Genomic DNA, 17,578 nt, shown 5'->3' on the forward strand with positions numbered 1-17,578 from the left:
TACCTTTCTCTCTCCCTCCCTCTCTCTTTCTCTCTCTCTCTCCTTCTCCTAATCCATCCATCCATCCATCCATCCATCCATCCATCCATCCATCCATCCATCTATCCATCCATCCATCCATCATAACAAGTAATGTAACAACTACTCAACAAATCCTTGGTCTTTTCTTCTGCACCTTTCCATTGGCAATCCAAACCTTGATTTAAGGGACATTGTTAAAGAAGTTCAACTCATAGATTGGAAGTAGATGAAGCTTGGACGTGGGTTTTAATCCTAATTCTAATTTTTCACTTTATTATCCTTAGCAAGTTGTTGAAGATACAGCCTCCCTCTCTGTATAGCTAAAATGAAGCATAGTGACTGCTCAGGAATATTTAGAGTGTGTGGCATATGTCAGCACCAATAAAAGGTGGTTATTGTGAATAGTAATTACGGCACAGACAGGAACCTTAGCTCTGGTTCAGTTTCTAAAGGTGCAGTTATTTTTGAGGTGTTGATTGTGTCTTTTAATTTATGCAATCAGTATTTGAGTTAGTGGGCTTTTTTCCCCACTATTAATAGTACAGAAAAATATTTGCCAGAATTTCAAAATCAATTTAAATTTATAATAAGTCATACATAAGATTAATTACACATTATTGGAAAAACAAACCCTAATGTTCTTTTCTGGAATAAGGTGAATATAAATGCATCTAGACATATGGCCTACTTAATTATGGAAAGGCACAGAAGCAAAAGAAGGAAATATTGTGATGTATTTTTTTAACATTCTATTATAATTTTCACATTGGAAAGCACTACAATTAATTCTAGATGAAGAACTTAGGGTGGTCTTCCATTTCCCCTTCTGCTGTTGCGTTCATTAGGTCTTTGAATTTATTGGTTGAAAGAGAAATTTAATTTTCTTTGGAACTAACAATATTTTAGTGTCATGGAAATCTATCTCTGTTTATCATATATATATATATATATATGGCATTCAAACAGGATATGTGTGTGTGTATATATCTCCACTCAATATTTCCCCTCAATATTTTCCTTATAAATATAGAGGTTGGCCTTAGTGAACATTCTCATCTAGTCCCCGAATCTTCCTTTTCCTGAATTTTAATCATATTTTTAGTACCTCCTGTTTTCAGAGCTTTACTAGGCACTGGCAGTATTTATAAAGCTTTACTAGGCACTGGCAGTATTTATAAAGGAGGAGAAATGATTTTTGTCCTTAAGAAATCTATACTCTTAAGGGGTAATTGAAAAATTCCAAAATAAATTTATAAATCTAAGTAATGAAGCATGAATAGTTCAGCTGCAACAACATACACTTTTAGAACTAGAAAGCTTCCAGATTGAGCAATAGAAATTTCGTGGACTAGTCTTTGAAGTTGGATGGAACTTGATATGGAAATGACACTTATTAGGGGGAAGCAAAGAGATCTTTGTTGGCCTAGAATGGAAATAGGTGTTTGCAGCTAGAATGTTAGAACAGAGTTACACCATGCTGAGGCATATAAAGTGTGAGAACAGAAGAGCTGGTTCATGTAGATACTTGGAAAAGGAGTTTTGGTTTTCCAGGTTGTGGCTGATGATATTAAAAAAAAGGGTCTCCAACAAAGATAAAGCATGCAAAATGCCACTCATTATTCTGTTACGAGTTTGTCTGTTCTGGTCATAGGAGGATTTTAAAGTGAACCACAATTTGTCCATATCCAAGTTAAAACCAGATGCAATGCAAATGTGACATCAGAGAGGGGAGGTGCATGCTTCGTAATTCTTATGAGGATGTAATATAGAATGGAGTTGGGCATATGACTTATGTCCTCAGAAATGTATGTAACAGTGCAAAATATACAGGTAATAAGCAGAGTGAACTTGAAATCCTCACAAGGAAATGAAAATGAGTAAAGATACATTATTGTCTCACAGAAATAATCATATAAAATTTCATAAAAGAATGTGTTGTGTAATGATTCCCAAGAAAGAATCTTGACTAAAAAGTTGGTTTATCTCGAGGAAAGGGTAGGGAAAGAGTTATGTTAGTCATGTCATTCAGAGGAGGTTAACTTTTGTATTGTCAATTTTTGAAAAAGTCAATGAGTCATACATAGCAAGAAGAGTTTGCTGGTAAATTCCTTCTCTATTTGAGGGGACATACCCTAATCTAATAGAAAATGTTTGCATTTTGACATTATAAGAACCACTTAGTGCAACTTTATGCAAGTGTTTGACAATTTCTGTTCTTGATGAATGAAGATAATAATTATCCATATATCTATGTGTAGATAATAGATATATAATGCAGATAAAGTGAATGAATGTGTGCAAAGGGGATTTGTGAATTGTGAGGTGCTGTTATGCTAACAATCAACTTACAATCTAGTATTTTTTAACAATAATTTACTGTCCTCTTAGTTCTGTGACTAGACTGGCTCAGCTAGAAGATTTGTACTCCGAGGTTTCCTCATGTAATTGCAGCACCTGGCTGCTGGCTGGAGTTATCTGAAAGTTCAACAGATCTCAATATCCAGGAGCAAATCTTTTCTCACCTGTCTGGAACCTTTGCTGGGAAGGTTGACACATCTGGGAGATGGCCAGGCACCCTTTCTGTAAGGTTATCCTGGGTTTTTTCAGGTTTCTTTTTTTTTTTTTGCTATTTTTTTAAATATTTTATTTTATTTTATATAATTCTTACATCATTTTTCATTTTTGCACAATGTATGCATTTTCATTTTGGTTATATTCCCCATACAGTTCCCACCCCCCATATTTTGGCCCTAATCCCTCCTCTCCACCCCTACCCCCCGGAGTGTGTCTCTGGTTTATAGTTACTTATTGATTTTGATTTTTTCTTTACTATAATTTGTCTTTTTCCTGGTCCCTTATTTAGGTTTTCTAAATTCCTGCTATGAGTGAGACCGTCCAGTATTTTTCCTTTCTGGCTTATTTTTCTGAGCATGATCCCTTCCAGCTCTATCCATGTTGCAGCAAATGGCATGAGTTTATCTTTTTTGATTGCTGAGTAATATTCCATTGTGTATATGTACCACATCTTCTTGATCCAGTCATCTATTTTTGGGCATTTGGGTTGTTTCCAAAGCTTAGCTATTGTAAATAGTGCTGCTATAAACATTGGGGTGCAGGTGCCCTTTGGAATTAATGTTTCTGTGTCCTTTGGGTAAATACCTAGGAGTGGTATTACTGGATCATATGGAAGCTCTATCTTTAGTAGCTTAAGGAATCTCCACACAGCTTTCCATAGTAGTTGGGCCAGTTTGCACTCCCACCAGCAGTGCAGGAGAGTTCCTTTTTCTCCACAACCTCGCCAACATTTGTTAATAGTTTTTTTAATATGTGCCATTCTCACTGGTGTAAGGTAGTATCTCATTGTAGTTTTGATTTGCATTTCCCCAATTACAATTGACAGTGAACATTTTTTCATATGCCTGTTGGCCATTTGCATTTCCTCTTTGGAGAAGTTTCTTTTTAGCTCCTCTGCCCATTTTTTGACTGGATTATTTTCTTTGTTTTTGTTGAGTCTCCTCAGCTCTTTGTAGATTTTTGTGATCAGTCCTTTATCATTAGTGTTGTGTGCAAAAATTTTCTCCCGGTCAGTGGGGTTTCTCTTTGTTTTGGTTATTGTCTCTTTTGCTGTACAAAAGCTCCTTAATTTGATGTTTCTTCAGTTGTTAATGGTCTCAGGGTAGCCCACTGACAGGACAGCAGACTTCTCCCACCCAGTGAGTGTTTCTAAGAGCATTAGGGAGGAAGAAGCCTCTTTTTGACTTGGCAGCTGAGGCAGTCACATGGTGCCATTTCCATCTCTGGCTAGTTAGTCAGAAGCTAGTTATAGGCAAGCACGTATTCAAAGGGGGGGGGGCTTATGTATGTCTCTATCTTATGCAACTGGAATTTACATTTGATTTTGGCTTTTTTTTTGGACAGGTTATCAAGGATCCTCCTCCACCTCCACCCCCTGCACCAAAAGAGGTAAATGAGTATCTAATAAGTGATGTGGTTATTTTTCCTATATGTAGAGATTATTTCCAAATTTAATCAGCTACTTGTATTATATCATATATTATATAATGTGATATATGATAAATTTTTTCAATTATAATACTTATGTATTGATTTTTGAATTTGAAAAAGAGCAGATTTTTTTTTAATTGTATGATTTTTTTTCATGTGGCAGAGGAATGGGACCTTTACACCTTGATAAACATATATAGGCCATCAGGATCTTTGCACACAGTGATTTAATTGGCCATTTATATCAATTGTTCTGATGTCACTATTTTATTTTTTGAAAGTTGGAAGACATAAGCTGACAATTGAAACATAAATTGTTGAATTTGAAAGGATCATTACTTCTATATGATTCTCCTTGTTAGTCAAAATTGTGTTAGGGACAAAAAATATAGAATGTACCGGTATTGTGTATTTTTGAAGCGTCTCAACTGCATGGGTTTTTAGTACAAATTTTTCAGTGTTCAAACTTATACATGCATTGGTGCTTTAAATGAATATTGAAATGATATCATAATTTTAATTTTTTATCTTTTAAAATATGAAGTGCTGAATAAGTTTGGAATACAATGATATAGAGAGTTATGGAGAAGTATCTGGTAGCTTAGTGAAAGAAAGGAGATCACTAAAATTGTAAAAGGGAAGGAGTCCTCCTATTCTGTAGAATTCCACTTGAAATGTATGTTCGTAAGCTTAAAAATGTTCACATACTCTGCGTATAATTATCATGACATTTCTTCTATATCAACTGCATTCTTCAGAAAAATGTTTAAATGAGTGCAAGCTAAGACTAAGCAACATTTTGAAATTTTAATTATACTCATGAAAAAATTATATCTACCTAGGAGGAAGAAGAACCTTTGCCTAACAAGAAATGGCCAACTGTGGATGCTTCCTATTATGGTGGTCGCGGAGTTGGAGGAATTAAAAGAATGGAGGTTGGTAAAGAAAAAATAGAAGCTGCTAATGTGCAATATTTATTTCTGAAACTATAAAACCATGGAAACTCTACTTTTCACAATTCAATATCATTCTTTTCACTTAGCACTGGGTCTTTTCTGGATAACTCACTTTTCTATGGGATCATCCAGCTGCTTCAGAAAAGTTCAAGAATTGATTTAATTAGTCAGAGAATTGCATTGGTAAGATGCCTGAATTCAAAGGAACAAAACAAAGTTAGATTTTCTCACTATTTTTGGAAAAAATTACTGCAGAGAACATCAATTTTAAAGAAGCCAGTCACTTAAAGTTGCCACAATGCTTGTCTTTAAAAGATCAATGTACTATTTGAGGAGAAAAATGTTAAGCTATTCAAAGGTATGGAAATGACTTTATCACAAATGTGAGGCTTCTTTTTTGTAACTCTCGTTACCACTTTGTGAATGATCATAATTAATAGCAAATATCATTTATAGAATGTATTGAATTTTTAAACTGGCACACAGTGTATATTAAAATTGATCTTCATTTTATCTTAAAATTCAAATGAGGATTTATTTATAACCACAGAAATGTTTTTCAAAGTGATGGATTGATTAATAATAACTAATCATTGTCAGCATGAAAGCCTTATCAGTAGTATAAACAAGCTCTCCCCAAAAGGCATTGTAGGAATTTTCTCATTGAGCTTTTGAACCCATATCCTGGCATTTCCTCTTTGTTAAGTTATCATTTAATTTTACTTCTTGATAAGAAGGAGTTTTGATGTGTTTTGCAATCATTGCACAGTCTCCTACTGTCATGTCTGCTTTGTCCCATTACTGCCAGCAAAAATCAATAAGCTAATTAACAACCTCACAACTGTTGAGATTTTCTCTTTTTATACATTTCAATAAAAATTCAGACTCCCAAGGAGAGTTTCCTTTCTTACAGTAAATTTCAGTGTTCTTCAAAGGAAGGCCAGACCTACTTAACATGATTATCCTTAGCAAAATGATGATTCAAGTCATCTTATACTGATTCTCACTATGTTGACCACATTAAATGTTAAAATTATTCACATTTTCTCTAAGAACTTCCCACTTGGCTCATGAAATATCCTCAGAGATAGGTATCTCTTTGCCAATAAACCATGGAAAAGGCAGGTGCTAAAGACTATTAAGTTTGCCTTTTCGAGAAGGTAATTCATATGCCTTTGCATGTGGGTTATGGTGATCACACAGTACACAGGAACACAGCCAGGATAACTCTTTTTGTTTGACACAGAAGGAAGTTTCATTCAGTTTGCCTTTGCTGTGTCATTCAAGGCTTGAATGTGTGGATTAGATGTTCCTATGAATGAAAAAAAATAACATTTGTAAATAAAATTGTTATATATGAATATCTAAACATGATCTGCTATAATTTAAGTTTTGTTTGTTTAGCCTCCTTCCAATATGTTTGCATAAAAATGCATGTAAGGGAAAAAGCCATTTGACAAGATTTACAAAATGCTAGTAGTGTTCTCTTAATGGAGGGATTTTCAATGCTGTGCATTTATCTGTTTCCCCCCCCCCCAATTTATTTGCCAATGAGCATATACTACTTATATTTAGAATAATAAATCTAATTCCATTTTGAAATCCATATATGTAACATATCACATGCCATCAGTAAGATAAGAATATGCTAGTATGTGAGCCTTAAATGAATAAATAATATTTTCACAGAAAGCACTAGGAATCATGCCAGGTTTTTGTTAGTTCAATATTCCAGCATCAGAAGAGGAAGATCTCTTTCTAAAGCAAAGAAAAACATATGTATGAACTCCTGGATCTTGAGTTAAAAGAAACATTAGTGGTTCATTCTCAGGAAAATCAAGGACTCGTGTGTATTCTTAAGTAACTCACATTTCAAGTTCAAAAGTTATTGACTCAATATGTTAAATTACATTGCCAATTAAAGAAATTTTATGAAAAACACTCACCAACTTTTAAAAAATTGGGGTTCATTTTAGCCTTGGATAATTTTGGGATGGGAATGAGAAAATAAAAAGAGAAATTTAGTGTGGGTGTTACAAAAGAGAAACACAATACATAAAAATATACAATAAAAGTTAGACTGGGAATTAAGCATTGTTAAATTTTCCCAAACATGAATTTATTTAAACTTGGAGAAGAAAAATAGGAAACAAAATCTGTTTTAAAACCATGCCTATTCAAACCTGGAAAGTACTTCCCTCAAAAAAATACCTTCAACTGGGGAAAGGAAAAGGAATATAGAAAAGATGAGCTCATTTGAATTACAGAGCAATTTTCATAACTAATGTTATTGTTAGCCAGCACAGCGATTGTACCTGGAATTATCTTCTTACTCCCCCTTTAAGTTAAATATTTAAGCACTATGGTAATGGCAATTTCACAAAACTGGAACTGAGTTGATGTTAATAACAGCTGTTAGCACAACTGATCCACAATACCTAATGATTTCAAATGGGTGTTTCTGCCAATTCAGTGTAAAACTGTTTTTTGTTTCTTTTCTTAACTCTGAAATTGCTCCTTGATGATACAACCTCCTAGTCATCCAAATACACTTCGGAAATTATGGATTTCCTCATTTATCATGAAATCCAAGTAGAGTTGGAAGAATGTAGCTCTTAAGCTTGTGCAGATTTTTATTTTTTACGGTAAAAAATCCAGGTGTGTTACTTCTGTGAAGCTTTCTTTTAGTAATGTATTCTTGTTACCCTTTCACCCTTTTTGAATATCTCAGTGAGGTCAACCTGAAGTATGAATATGCATATATGTATGTTTAATTGTTTTTAAGAGGGGTAGGAAAACTATATGGTATCTCCTAGTTTTAAGCCTTTTTTTCCTGGACTGTAGAAGAGTTTATTTTCTCATTCATATTAATTAATTTAATTTTTTTTCTGACATTATTCTACTCCTCATAGTTCTCCTACCACTAAGCACCGGTGAACCATCACCATATTCCTTTGTGTTTGTCCCTCCCCTGTTTTCCTACTTTTAAACTTTGAGATTAAGTGACAGTTTTTGTTATGTAGTTTGTGGTGATGGTGATGATGATGAAACAACTACTTCATGAACTAACATTAATGGATTTATTGAATGAATTTCCTTTAGAACCAGCAACAATATTTGGGGTCCCCAAAATGTTACATTGGGTCAGCATCCTGTTTCAACTAGTTCTGAGTCTTTTATCTGGGAATGGTGCCAGTGATAATTAGAGGAAGGATATGCTTACTAATACTGCTAAGGCATCAACTGGGAAGGCTAGGTAGAAAGTTTTATATGCATATGTATATATATATATATACACATACATATAGCTGTATACATATATATATAAATCATAGGGTCAAGTTTTTAAAATTTATATATATATTTTATATCATTGTTCATTTTTGTACAATGTATGCTTGTATGATTTCTCCTTTCGGATGTAGTCCCTGTAAAATTCCCACCACAAATTCACCCCGTGCAGCATCACCACAGTCCCTTGTGCTCTCCTCTCCCCTGTTTTGATGCCTCTACATCTCCCTTCCTTGCAGAAGTCTCTGATTTATAGTTGCCTGCTAATTTTGTTTTTATTTATTTATTATTATTGCTACTTTTTTCTGATCCCTTATTTGGTTCCCTTACATTTTTCCTATTAGTGAAACCATTCTATATTTTTCTTTTTCCTTCTGGCTTCTTTCTTTCTTTTTTTAAAAAAGATTTATTTGTTTGTTTGTTTGTTTGTTTATACAAGCACTGGGTACAGTCAGAAGTATGGGAGGGTGAGAGAATTCACCAGAGCCAGAGCACGCCATGTGGGACCCTTGCCATTGGCCGGAGATCAAACTAGCGCTGCAGAGGCTGCGGGCAGCTTTGCAGCCCAGCGTTCAACCGCCGCGCCCCCAGGGGAGGCCCACCTTCTGGCTTATTTCACTGAACATAATACCTTCCAGCTCCATCCATGTTGCTGTGAATGGCATGAGTTTATCTTTTTTGATTGCTGAATAGTATTCCATTATATATATATACCACATCTTCTTGATCCAGTCATCTATTTTGGGGCATTTGGGTTGTTTCCATATCTTACGTATTTCAAATAGTGCTGCAGTAAACATAGGGTGCAGGTATCCTTTTGAATTACTGTTTTTGTATCTCTTGGGTAGATTCTTAGGAGTGGAATTGCTGGGTCATATGGTATCTCCATTTTCAGTAGTTTGAGGAACCTCCAGACAGCTTTTCATAGTGGTTAGCATGCACCAGTTTGCATTCCCACCAGCAGTGTAGGAGAGGTCCTTTTTTTATAGGGTCAAGTTTTATATAAATACACACACACACATCCCTTCAATTCTGATACACACATACACACACATACACACAGAGAGAGACAAATATATCTTCAATTTTAACTTCTGAATGTTCTACATTTTATCTATTGATTTTTTCTATTCTGAATTCTATGAGTTTTGACATTCATTTGTTTACTGTGAGGGGGCTGAGTCTTTTGTTTTTCTTCATTCAGATTTTCCCTTTAACTGAGACTTTAGGACTGCAAGAATGCTTTTAGAGTTTTCAGTTCAATTTAGCTGCATCTGAAGATTATATAATTTTAGTTTACCTAGGTGATGGCACTGTGATTTGAAAGAGAAGGTCATTTCTCTGGAATGAAAGCCAGCTCTCTAACTCTAAAGGTTTAATGGTTTTTGAAACAATTTTAATAACCCCATAAAAAACATTCTAATACCACTGATCACATTGAAAGGCACAGATACATTTTAATTACTCAACAGGGTCCACTTGAAATTGAAAACCTATTCTAAAATAGTAGAAAAAAAGGTAAAAACATCTAAGTAAGCCTTAACAAAAAGCTGTGACTAGTTCTTCTTTCTATGAACACTAATCATCTGCTCTCTTATATACTAACTTAGGGCATTAAAATGCTTTAAAGTGTTTTTATTTTTTTTTCTTTCATAAAAGGCATTTAACTTTGGTGAGTCATAGTATGCTCTGGTTGGACCTTCATATTTCTTTCTAGAGATTCTCTTATTTTTCTTGTCCTTGGTAATGTCCTTGATTTTTCTACAACTTTTCTACTGCTTCCTAGTTGGACACAGCCTTTCTTCAGGGGCCACATCCTACTCACATGCCCACACATTATAATTTGGCTTAGATTTGGATATTAGTTCTTGTTTATTGAAAAGTAAACAATCATTTGACATTATGATTTTCAATGTCCATGGTTTCCCAGGAGGGAATTCCCTAAAGTTTGTAGAATTCCCTCTTGATGCTGAATTTTTCTCTTCAAAGCAGACTGTTCAGATTTGCCTTCCTCAACGAAAAATTGATAAGTCAAATAACCATACTCAAATGAGAATAGGAACTAAAGATTGAAAGCTTCTTTACAAAGTCAAGCTTTACAAAAGTATTTTTTTTTTTACTTCCAAAGGGTAAATATTTACATCATGCTTTTTGCCTTAGTCAAACTTAATGAAAAGATTGGAATGAAGATTTAACTCTTTGTGTAAAATACATCTGTAAAATTCAAATTCAAGCCTACTTATTAACCTATTCCAGACTGCCTATCTTTAAATCCCCATCCTGCTACTTACTGTGTGGTTTTTGCTTGCCATGTATTGTCTCTGTGCCTCAATCATCTGAAAGGAAAAATATCTCTCATTTTGTTTTTGTATAGGTTTTGAAATGATAGTAATCATTTAGTAAATAATTATATTCTCTCTCTCCTAGAAGCATCAGTGTCTAGAGGTATGTAGTCATATAGAAGGTTAACATCTTAGAGAGTAGAATGACATACTGTTATGCATTTCATGTGTAAACCAAAAATTAATCCCATTTGAAATGAGAACTAGTTGCTTCCAATTTCATTGGGATCTTAGTATTTAAAATATAAGTAAGGGTGAGAAATCTATTAACACTCAGAAAAGAAGCACTTGGTAATCCCTGCTCATCCTACTTTTATTCTGCAATGGTGAACTAAAAGATCATTGTCTAATAATTAGTGATGAGGAACATTTTCTCATATGTCAGCAGACCATATGCATGTGTTCTTTGGAGAAATGCCTGTTAGTTCTTCTACCTATTTTTTGATTGGGTTCTTTTCTTTTTATTGAGTTGTATAAGTTCATTGTACATCTTTGATATCAATTTCTTATCAGATATCTGGTGTGCATATATTTTCTTCCATTCAGTAGAGTTACTCTTTGTTTTGGTTAGTGTCTCTTTTGCTGCACATAAGCTTTTCAGTTTAATACAGGCAAATCAAAACCACCAGGAGATACCTCCTCACACCTGTGAGAATGGCCCATATCAAAAAACCAGAAACAAGTGCTGGTGAGGGTGTGGAGAAAAAGGAACTTTATTACACTGTTGGTGGGAATGTAAACTTGTCCAGCCCCTATGGAAAGAAGTGTAGTGATTCCTCCAATGACCAAAAATGGATCTACCATACCACTCATACACATCTGTCCAAAGAGCACAAAAATACTAATTCAGAAGGAAACCTACAGTCCTATGTTTATAGCAGCACTGTTTACAGTAGCCAAGATTTAGGAACAGATGCCCCAGAGCAGATGAGTGGATCAAGAAGATGTGGTATACATGCACAATGGAATACTGCTCAGCAACCAAAAAAGACAAGCTCATGCCATTTGCAGCAACTTGGATAGAACTAGAAGGGATTATTCTAAGTGAAGTGAGCCAGAAAGAGAAAGATAAATACTGATATTTTCACTTATATGTGGAAATTAGAGAAGCCAAGGAATCAGACAGAGACAAACTTTAAGACTGACCCTTGAAAGCTGACCATAGATCCAAGACATTCAGGAGGGTAGGGGTTGTCGGAGGGATATGAGGAGAATAGAAAACAGGGACCACAATAGACTATGATGGAGGACTGTGGGTGCTTTGGTGGTGAGAAAACTGTGGTGACCACAAGTGAGGGGGAAAAAATCCTGTATTGTGAAAAAATAAACAATGATTTTTTTTTTTTTTAAAAGGACCATTGTCTAAATGTCTAAATGACAGCTTGTTCATCTAGGACACTATTCAACAGTATTTCCACTTTGTTTTAAAGGTTCGTTGGGGTGATAAAGGATCTACTGAGGAAGGTGCAAGACTGGAGAAAGCGAAAAATGCTGTTGTAACAATTCCTGAAGAAGAAGAGGTACCTGTCAGGCCTAAACCACCTCGACCCAGACCCATACAGCCTCCTCAGACGAAGTGGTACACACCAATTAAGGTAATTGTCCAAATTGTGTGATTTGACTGAAACTTCCTAGAGAAACTGTGACTTTTTTAGTATACTCTCCCCCCAACTATCTAAGGAGGAACAAGATACATCATAGCTGACATTCATTTTATTCTAACAAATGGATACTTTCTTGGCAACAATAGCCTCATTTTTATGATTTGTGTATTTGTTTAATTTATGAAAGAAATGAGAGTAGAGTAAGACTTTAACTTCTTCAGTTTAACTCACTTATTCAGCAAATAGAGTGTGGGCTACGTTACCCCAGAAACTGACCAGTCTCCTTTCTCTGCAGGGTCGTCTTGATGCACTCTGGGCTTTGTTGCGGCGACAGTACGACCGGGTTTCCTTGATGAGGCCTCAGGAAGGAGATGAGGTTTGTATGTGGGGATGTGTTGGGAAAGAGCTGACTATTTGGATCAGCATAATAAGGGTGGTGAAATAATGAAGGAAAATTTAAGGGGCTCACTATACTTGAGGTGTATTATTATTGTCTCATGAAAATTTCTTATTACTCAGGGTGATTCATAAATTATTAGCTATTATTAATACATCTTCAAGTTGTGACTTGACACAAGTCCCTTTTTAAATAATGCATAAAAATTTTTTTGTATACATACTTAAATAAGGACAATTGCTTGCTTCATCCTTGGACTTGGGGACATCATGTTCTGAGAATTTCCACAGTGGTGAGGACAGACTGGGTATTAGAAGTAAAATCTTTCTAGCATTTAGTAACAATGAGATGTGGGAACATGTTTCAGAACCTCCATTTCTTTAGGTGTAAATTACCATTGTCTTGCCTCTAACAGCTTTTCTCATTTGACTATATGAAAGTATCTTGAAAGTTATAAAGCATTGTTGAACTTTGCAATGGTGAGATAAACATACACAAACACATAGGTATGTATAAAAATATGTACATAAACATATATATTGTATAGGTTTTCACTACCAAGGAAGCCTATTTTGAGACAGTTTTATATTTGGAAATTTGAATAGTACTTTAAACCCTAATACTATAGTTTTATGATTTCTTTAATATATTTTCACTATTTCTTATTGTATTAATATAAAAAATGGTTTAAAACCTTTTCATATGTAACAATGGGCAGGTTTGCTTCAGAGACACATACTGTTGTTAATAACAAAATTGTTTCATTGTATGTCAGTGGCATCATCGTTCTGTTTTGACAAGCATGTGAACTACATTCACTTCTGGTTCAGAGGACATTAGGTGTGTTTAGAGTTGACACTTATTTTTATAAAAGGATGAAGTAGTTGATGAAATCAATGTTTATTTTAAAGTGCCAAGCTAAGTTATAATTAATGTTATATGATTCGAAGTTTGTTTTTCAAACATAACAACTTTTACATTCTAGGATTTTACTCCTATGAGATAGATATAATTTTAAAAACATCTGAGTTTCATTAACCACTTAGGAAATCCACCTTGAGAAAATATTCCCAGTAGATCATTTACCCTTTGGTAAGACCATAAGTAGAGAGAACAAGGTGGTTCATGAAACAACCTCTTATCACCAAACCTCTAGAAAGTTCTTGTATTTAATGAAACTTGTACCTCTTTAAATTCATGATCTGGAATTCTGTTTCTGGAACAATACATAACAGATGTACTTGAATTTTACTTTACATGTTTTAAAAGTTTTTCATGTATCATCTTAGTTTTTCTTTCCTCCCAGTTAGGCATTATGTCACTTGTTTAATCATTATCACCCTTTAAAGTGCTGTACCAGTATAATGCTAGGGCTAATGATTCATTAGCCAGCCAAATCAGACAGTGGTCCCATTACTGTTGCCAATATTGTAAATATTCTTTTAACTCTCATGATTAAAAATTAGCTTTTAGACTTGCATTTCCTGCTGCTGAGCTGAAAACACAGATTAGGAAACAGGCAAAATTTTTTATAATTTTATTTTCAGGTGTATAGATAATCATTTTGCTTTTTCCAAGTGTGATCAGAGTCATTTTGATATCTAGCAAGACAAATAAATATATAATTTACTTTTCAAGGCAAAAAAAAAATTAGCTTTTAATCTTTAATCACTCCTACTAATTTTGATTTAATTTGATAATTTTTGTATTATAAATATACAAAAGTTATTTATCAGGTAATACTAAGTAGTGGTTACAGATTATCCCTTAAGATGTCTAAAATTTGTTTGGGCACCAAGATACACAAAAATACTATTTATTCCAGATGTCATCTGGGCCATTCTATAGGTAGGTATTGGGTACTCTTGACTATATAGAGGAAGAGAGATGAATTCTTTCTGTAGGAATTTGGGAATATTCCTTCAAAATTTATAGGCCTTTTATATTAGAAAATGGCGAGGATTTTATCAGGTACAATTAGTTTGAATGAGTATTTCCAGTGATGAAGCATCATGAACAAAGTGAGGTAGCCAAGAGTAGTGATTTGTGAATTGTTGGGTGGTCTACAGTTTGAGGGTTAAAACCAGTATGATAGGTTGGGAGTAGAAGAAATCTTTGAGTTTGGATAAACTTATATATATATATATATATATATATATATATTTAATGATGTATTATACTCATTCATTCATTTATTCAACAAATATCTATCTAGTATCTAATGTGTACCAAATACTGTGTTAGATACCAAATGAATTTAACATTCTCCCTAAATTGTACTACTAGAATATTCCACATGCTGTCATGTCAGGTTAATCATTATTTATTTTTCCATGACTGAAAAGTAATGCTTCCATTATTTTGCCCAAGATTTCCTTTGTATTTTAGTGATTTGGTTACACTTTTGTCTAACAGGGTCCCAAAGCCTTTTATTCTAATTCTTGAAGTTAAATTGTTCCAAAATTCAAAATTTTCAGATTTTAAGAATCTGATATAGTTTATATATCATCTATTACATAAAATAGTACTTCATAATCTCATAATTGAGGCATTCTGCTGCAGAAACATTAAAATTACTACAAGTGGATAAATGTAGATGACATACTAGAACACATCAGGTCAGTCTTTGCTTCTACATAAGTTTTGGTGAAATATTTAGTACAAAGCTTTCAGTTTTCAAATATTTTTTATTTCAAAGATATAGATAAAATACAACAGATCTTGATATTGTGTGATTCACTGAAACTCCAGTTTATCCATTCTACCCCTATCGATGCTATTTGTGATTTCTTTGTTTTTGCTCAAATGCAGGCCTTTAGGTTTATTAAATATCAATTGTTGGCTCAATTAATTGATATGCTTTTCCATCAAATATTCAGTATGGTTCTATGTATGCCCGATTAAGTCCGATTTAGTCTTTCTCTATCATGTCTATTCTTGATAGCTTTACTTTTTTAACATTTTGTCACCAGCAATTTTTTGCCTGTTATTTAATGCCACTGTAAAGACCTCATTGTGGCAATCCATGAGAGCCTTTCCCCAGGACTGGCATTCCACAGTTAACTAACAATAGTGTGGTAAAGCTAGGAACCCATCCAAGTATACAATGTCAGTTTATCAGCTCAATAAATTTAATAAGTTTTGTTAAATTATTTCCAGAATTTAAGGTATGAGCATATATACTGCACCATCCAAACAAACCAGTGATGCAAAAGTATTTGATTATGGAAATCAGAGAGGTGTGGTTTGCTCTTCTATTTCTGTTTCTTACTCGTGATCCTTTATAATATTTATTATTTTTTTAAACTGGTGTTTGATGTTAAGTCAATAGTTATCAACATATAGCCCTTTTCCTTTAGATAACTTGAAAAATCTTTGCCCTTCCTTTTTTTAAATTTTTTTTTAAAAAAATTTTATTTATACAAGCACCGGGGTACAGGCCAGAGAGAGGCACAGGAGGGTGAGAGAATTCACTGGAGACAGAGCAGGAAGCAGAGCAGGCAGAAGGACCAAAATACACTGCTGAGAGGAGCAGCAGGCAAGACAGGAGAGGTCTGCCATGCCATGTACGAATCTCCCTGACTGGCCGGGAATCGAACTGGCATTGTACAGCTTCACAGCGCTGCACTCAACCTGTTGTGCCACCGGGAAGGCCTTGTTCTTTTTTTTTTTATTTTCCATCTTTCCCATTTTCACAGTTTCACAGACTATTAAGAATACTTGAGTTTCTGTCAACTCCTCATCAACCTGGTCTCTGTACTGAAAGAATTTCAATATAAGTTTCCTACATCACACACACATACATAATTATAACTGGTATTTTTCCCAACATTAAATTACAGACTCACAGGGCCTCCCTGGTGGCGCAGGGGGTTAAGACACAACCATTGAAGCTATCCACAGTCTCTGCAGTACGAGTTTGATCCCCCGGCTGGCCAGGGAGCTATCCACATGGCGCAGTAGACCTCTCCTGTCTCACCCATTGCTCCCCTCAGCAGTGTATTTCAGTCAGTCTGTTTGTTCTTTTCCACATTCTGTTTTATCCTCTCACCCCCCCTACCCCCACATCTCTGGCCTGTACCCCAGCTCTTGTATGCATAAATAAATAAATCTTGAAAAAAAATTATAGACATACACAGCAAGAATCATTCCAGCATTTTAGCAGAATTAGTGTTCTGTGTATTATTAGGACAACTGCAGAGTCCCTATGTTTTTTAAATGTAAACAAATGTTTACATTATGTTTTAGGAAATCATCATACTTCCTAAAGTATGCTACATGGTCTCTATAGTGTTTTCCTTCCATATCCCCTCCCCTTTTCTCTCCTTTCCTTTTTCCCCTTTCTCTTTTTCTTTCCTTCTATCCACCCTATTTTCCTCTTTATTTATTCTCAAACACACTTAGCCCCCCACTATGCTTTCACTTTTAGGTTTGCAACTTTCTTATACCAGTTTATATATTCTAATAATACCACAATACTACGCAACCTTTCTTTTTTGCTTCTTTTGCGTGAATGAAGCCTTTAAATTGTTCTATTTTACCCTCCTGAGCACAATAAATATTGTTATTGACAAGGTTAACCATGTGACTCTGTGATACTTGTGCCAAAAAAGAATCTGTACCAATCCTGGGATACTTAATCATAGCGAATATTTTGTTGGGTTTTATTTAGAAGTCTTTACAATAACTGATATAAACTATGCCCTATTATTTTAAAAAGTAATATTTAATTATTTATCTAAGTAAAACCACAATTGCATGTTGCAGTAGCATAATTAGTATTGAGATCCTAATATCCCATAAATTTTATTTCTATTTTATATAAAAAAGAACACAATATTTCTTAGAATCCAATACCTTTTGCTTTAGAGTATCTTTTATTTGAGAAACTTAAAATAATTTACCAAGTAAGAAAATGAGGTCCCAGAGGCAAAAAGAGAATCAGGGATTTAGAACCTATTT

At 34.3% G+C, this 17,578-nt stretch overlaps 1 protein-coding gene across 2 annotated transcripts in view; it reads left to right on the forward strand.

The window, feature by feature from the left end:
* ANTXR2 (ANTXR cell adhesion molecule 2) overlaps positions 1–17,578 on the forward strand; it is a gene marked incomplete at both ends in the record, with an annotated part of 146,940 nt that overhangs the window by 79,579 nt on the left and 49,783 nt on the right. The window contains 4 exons of one of the 2 annotated variants that reach the window (XM_084233284.1): positions 3,940–3,984; positions 4,869–4,961; positions 12,046–12,210; positions 12,515–12,595. In XM_084233284.1, coding sequence (XP_084089410.1) covers positions 3,940–3,984; positions 4,869–4,961; positions 12,046–12,210; positions 12,515–12,595 — 384 coding nt within the window. Of the gene's footprint in view, positions 1–3,939; positions 3,985–4,868; positions 4,962–12,045; positions 12,211–12,514; positions 12,665–17,578 lie in introns of those variants that run through there. The other variant, XM_084233283.1, reaches the window with a different exon arrangement.

The sequence above is a fragment of the Talpa europaea genome (assembly GCF_964194135.1).
Source record: "Talpa europaea genome assembly, chromosome: 5".
Classification (NCBI taxonomy): Eukaryota; Metazoa; Chordata; class Mammalia; order Eulipotyphla; family Talpidae; genus Talpa; species Talpa europaea.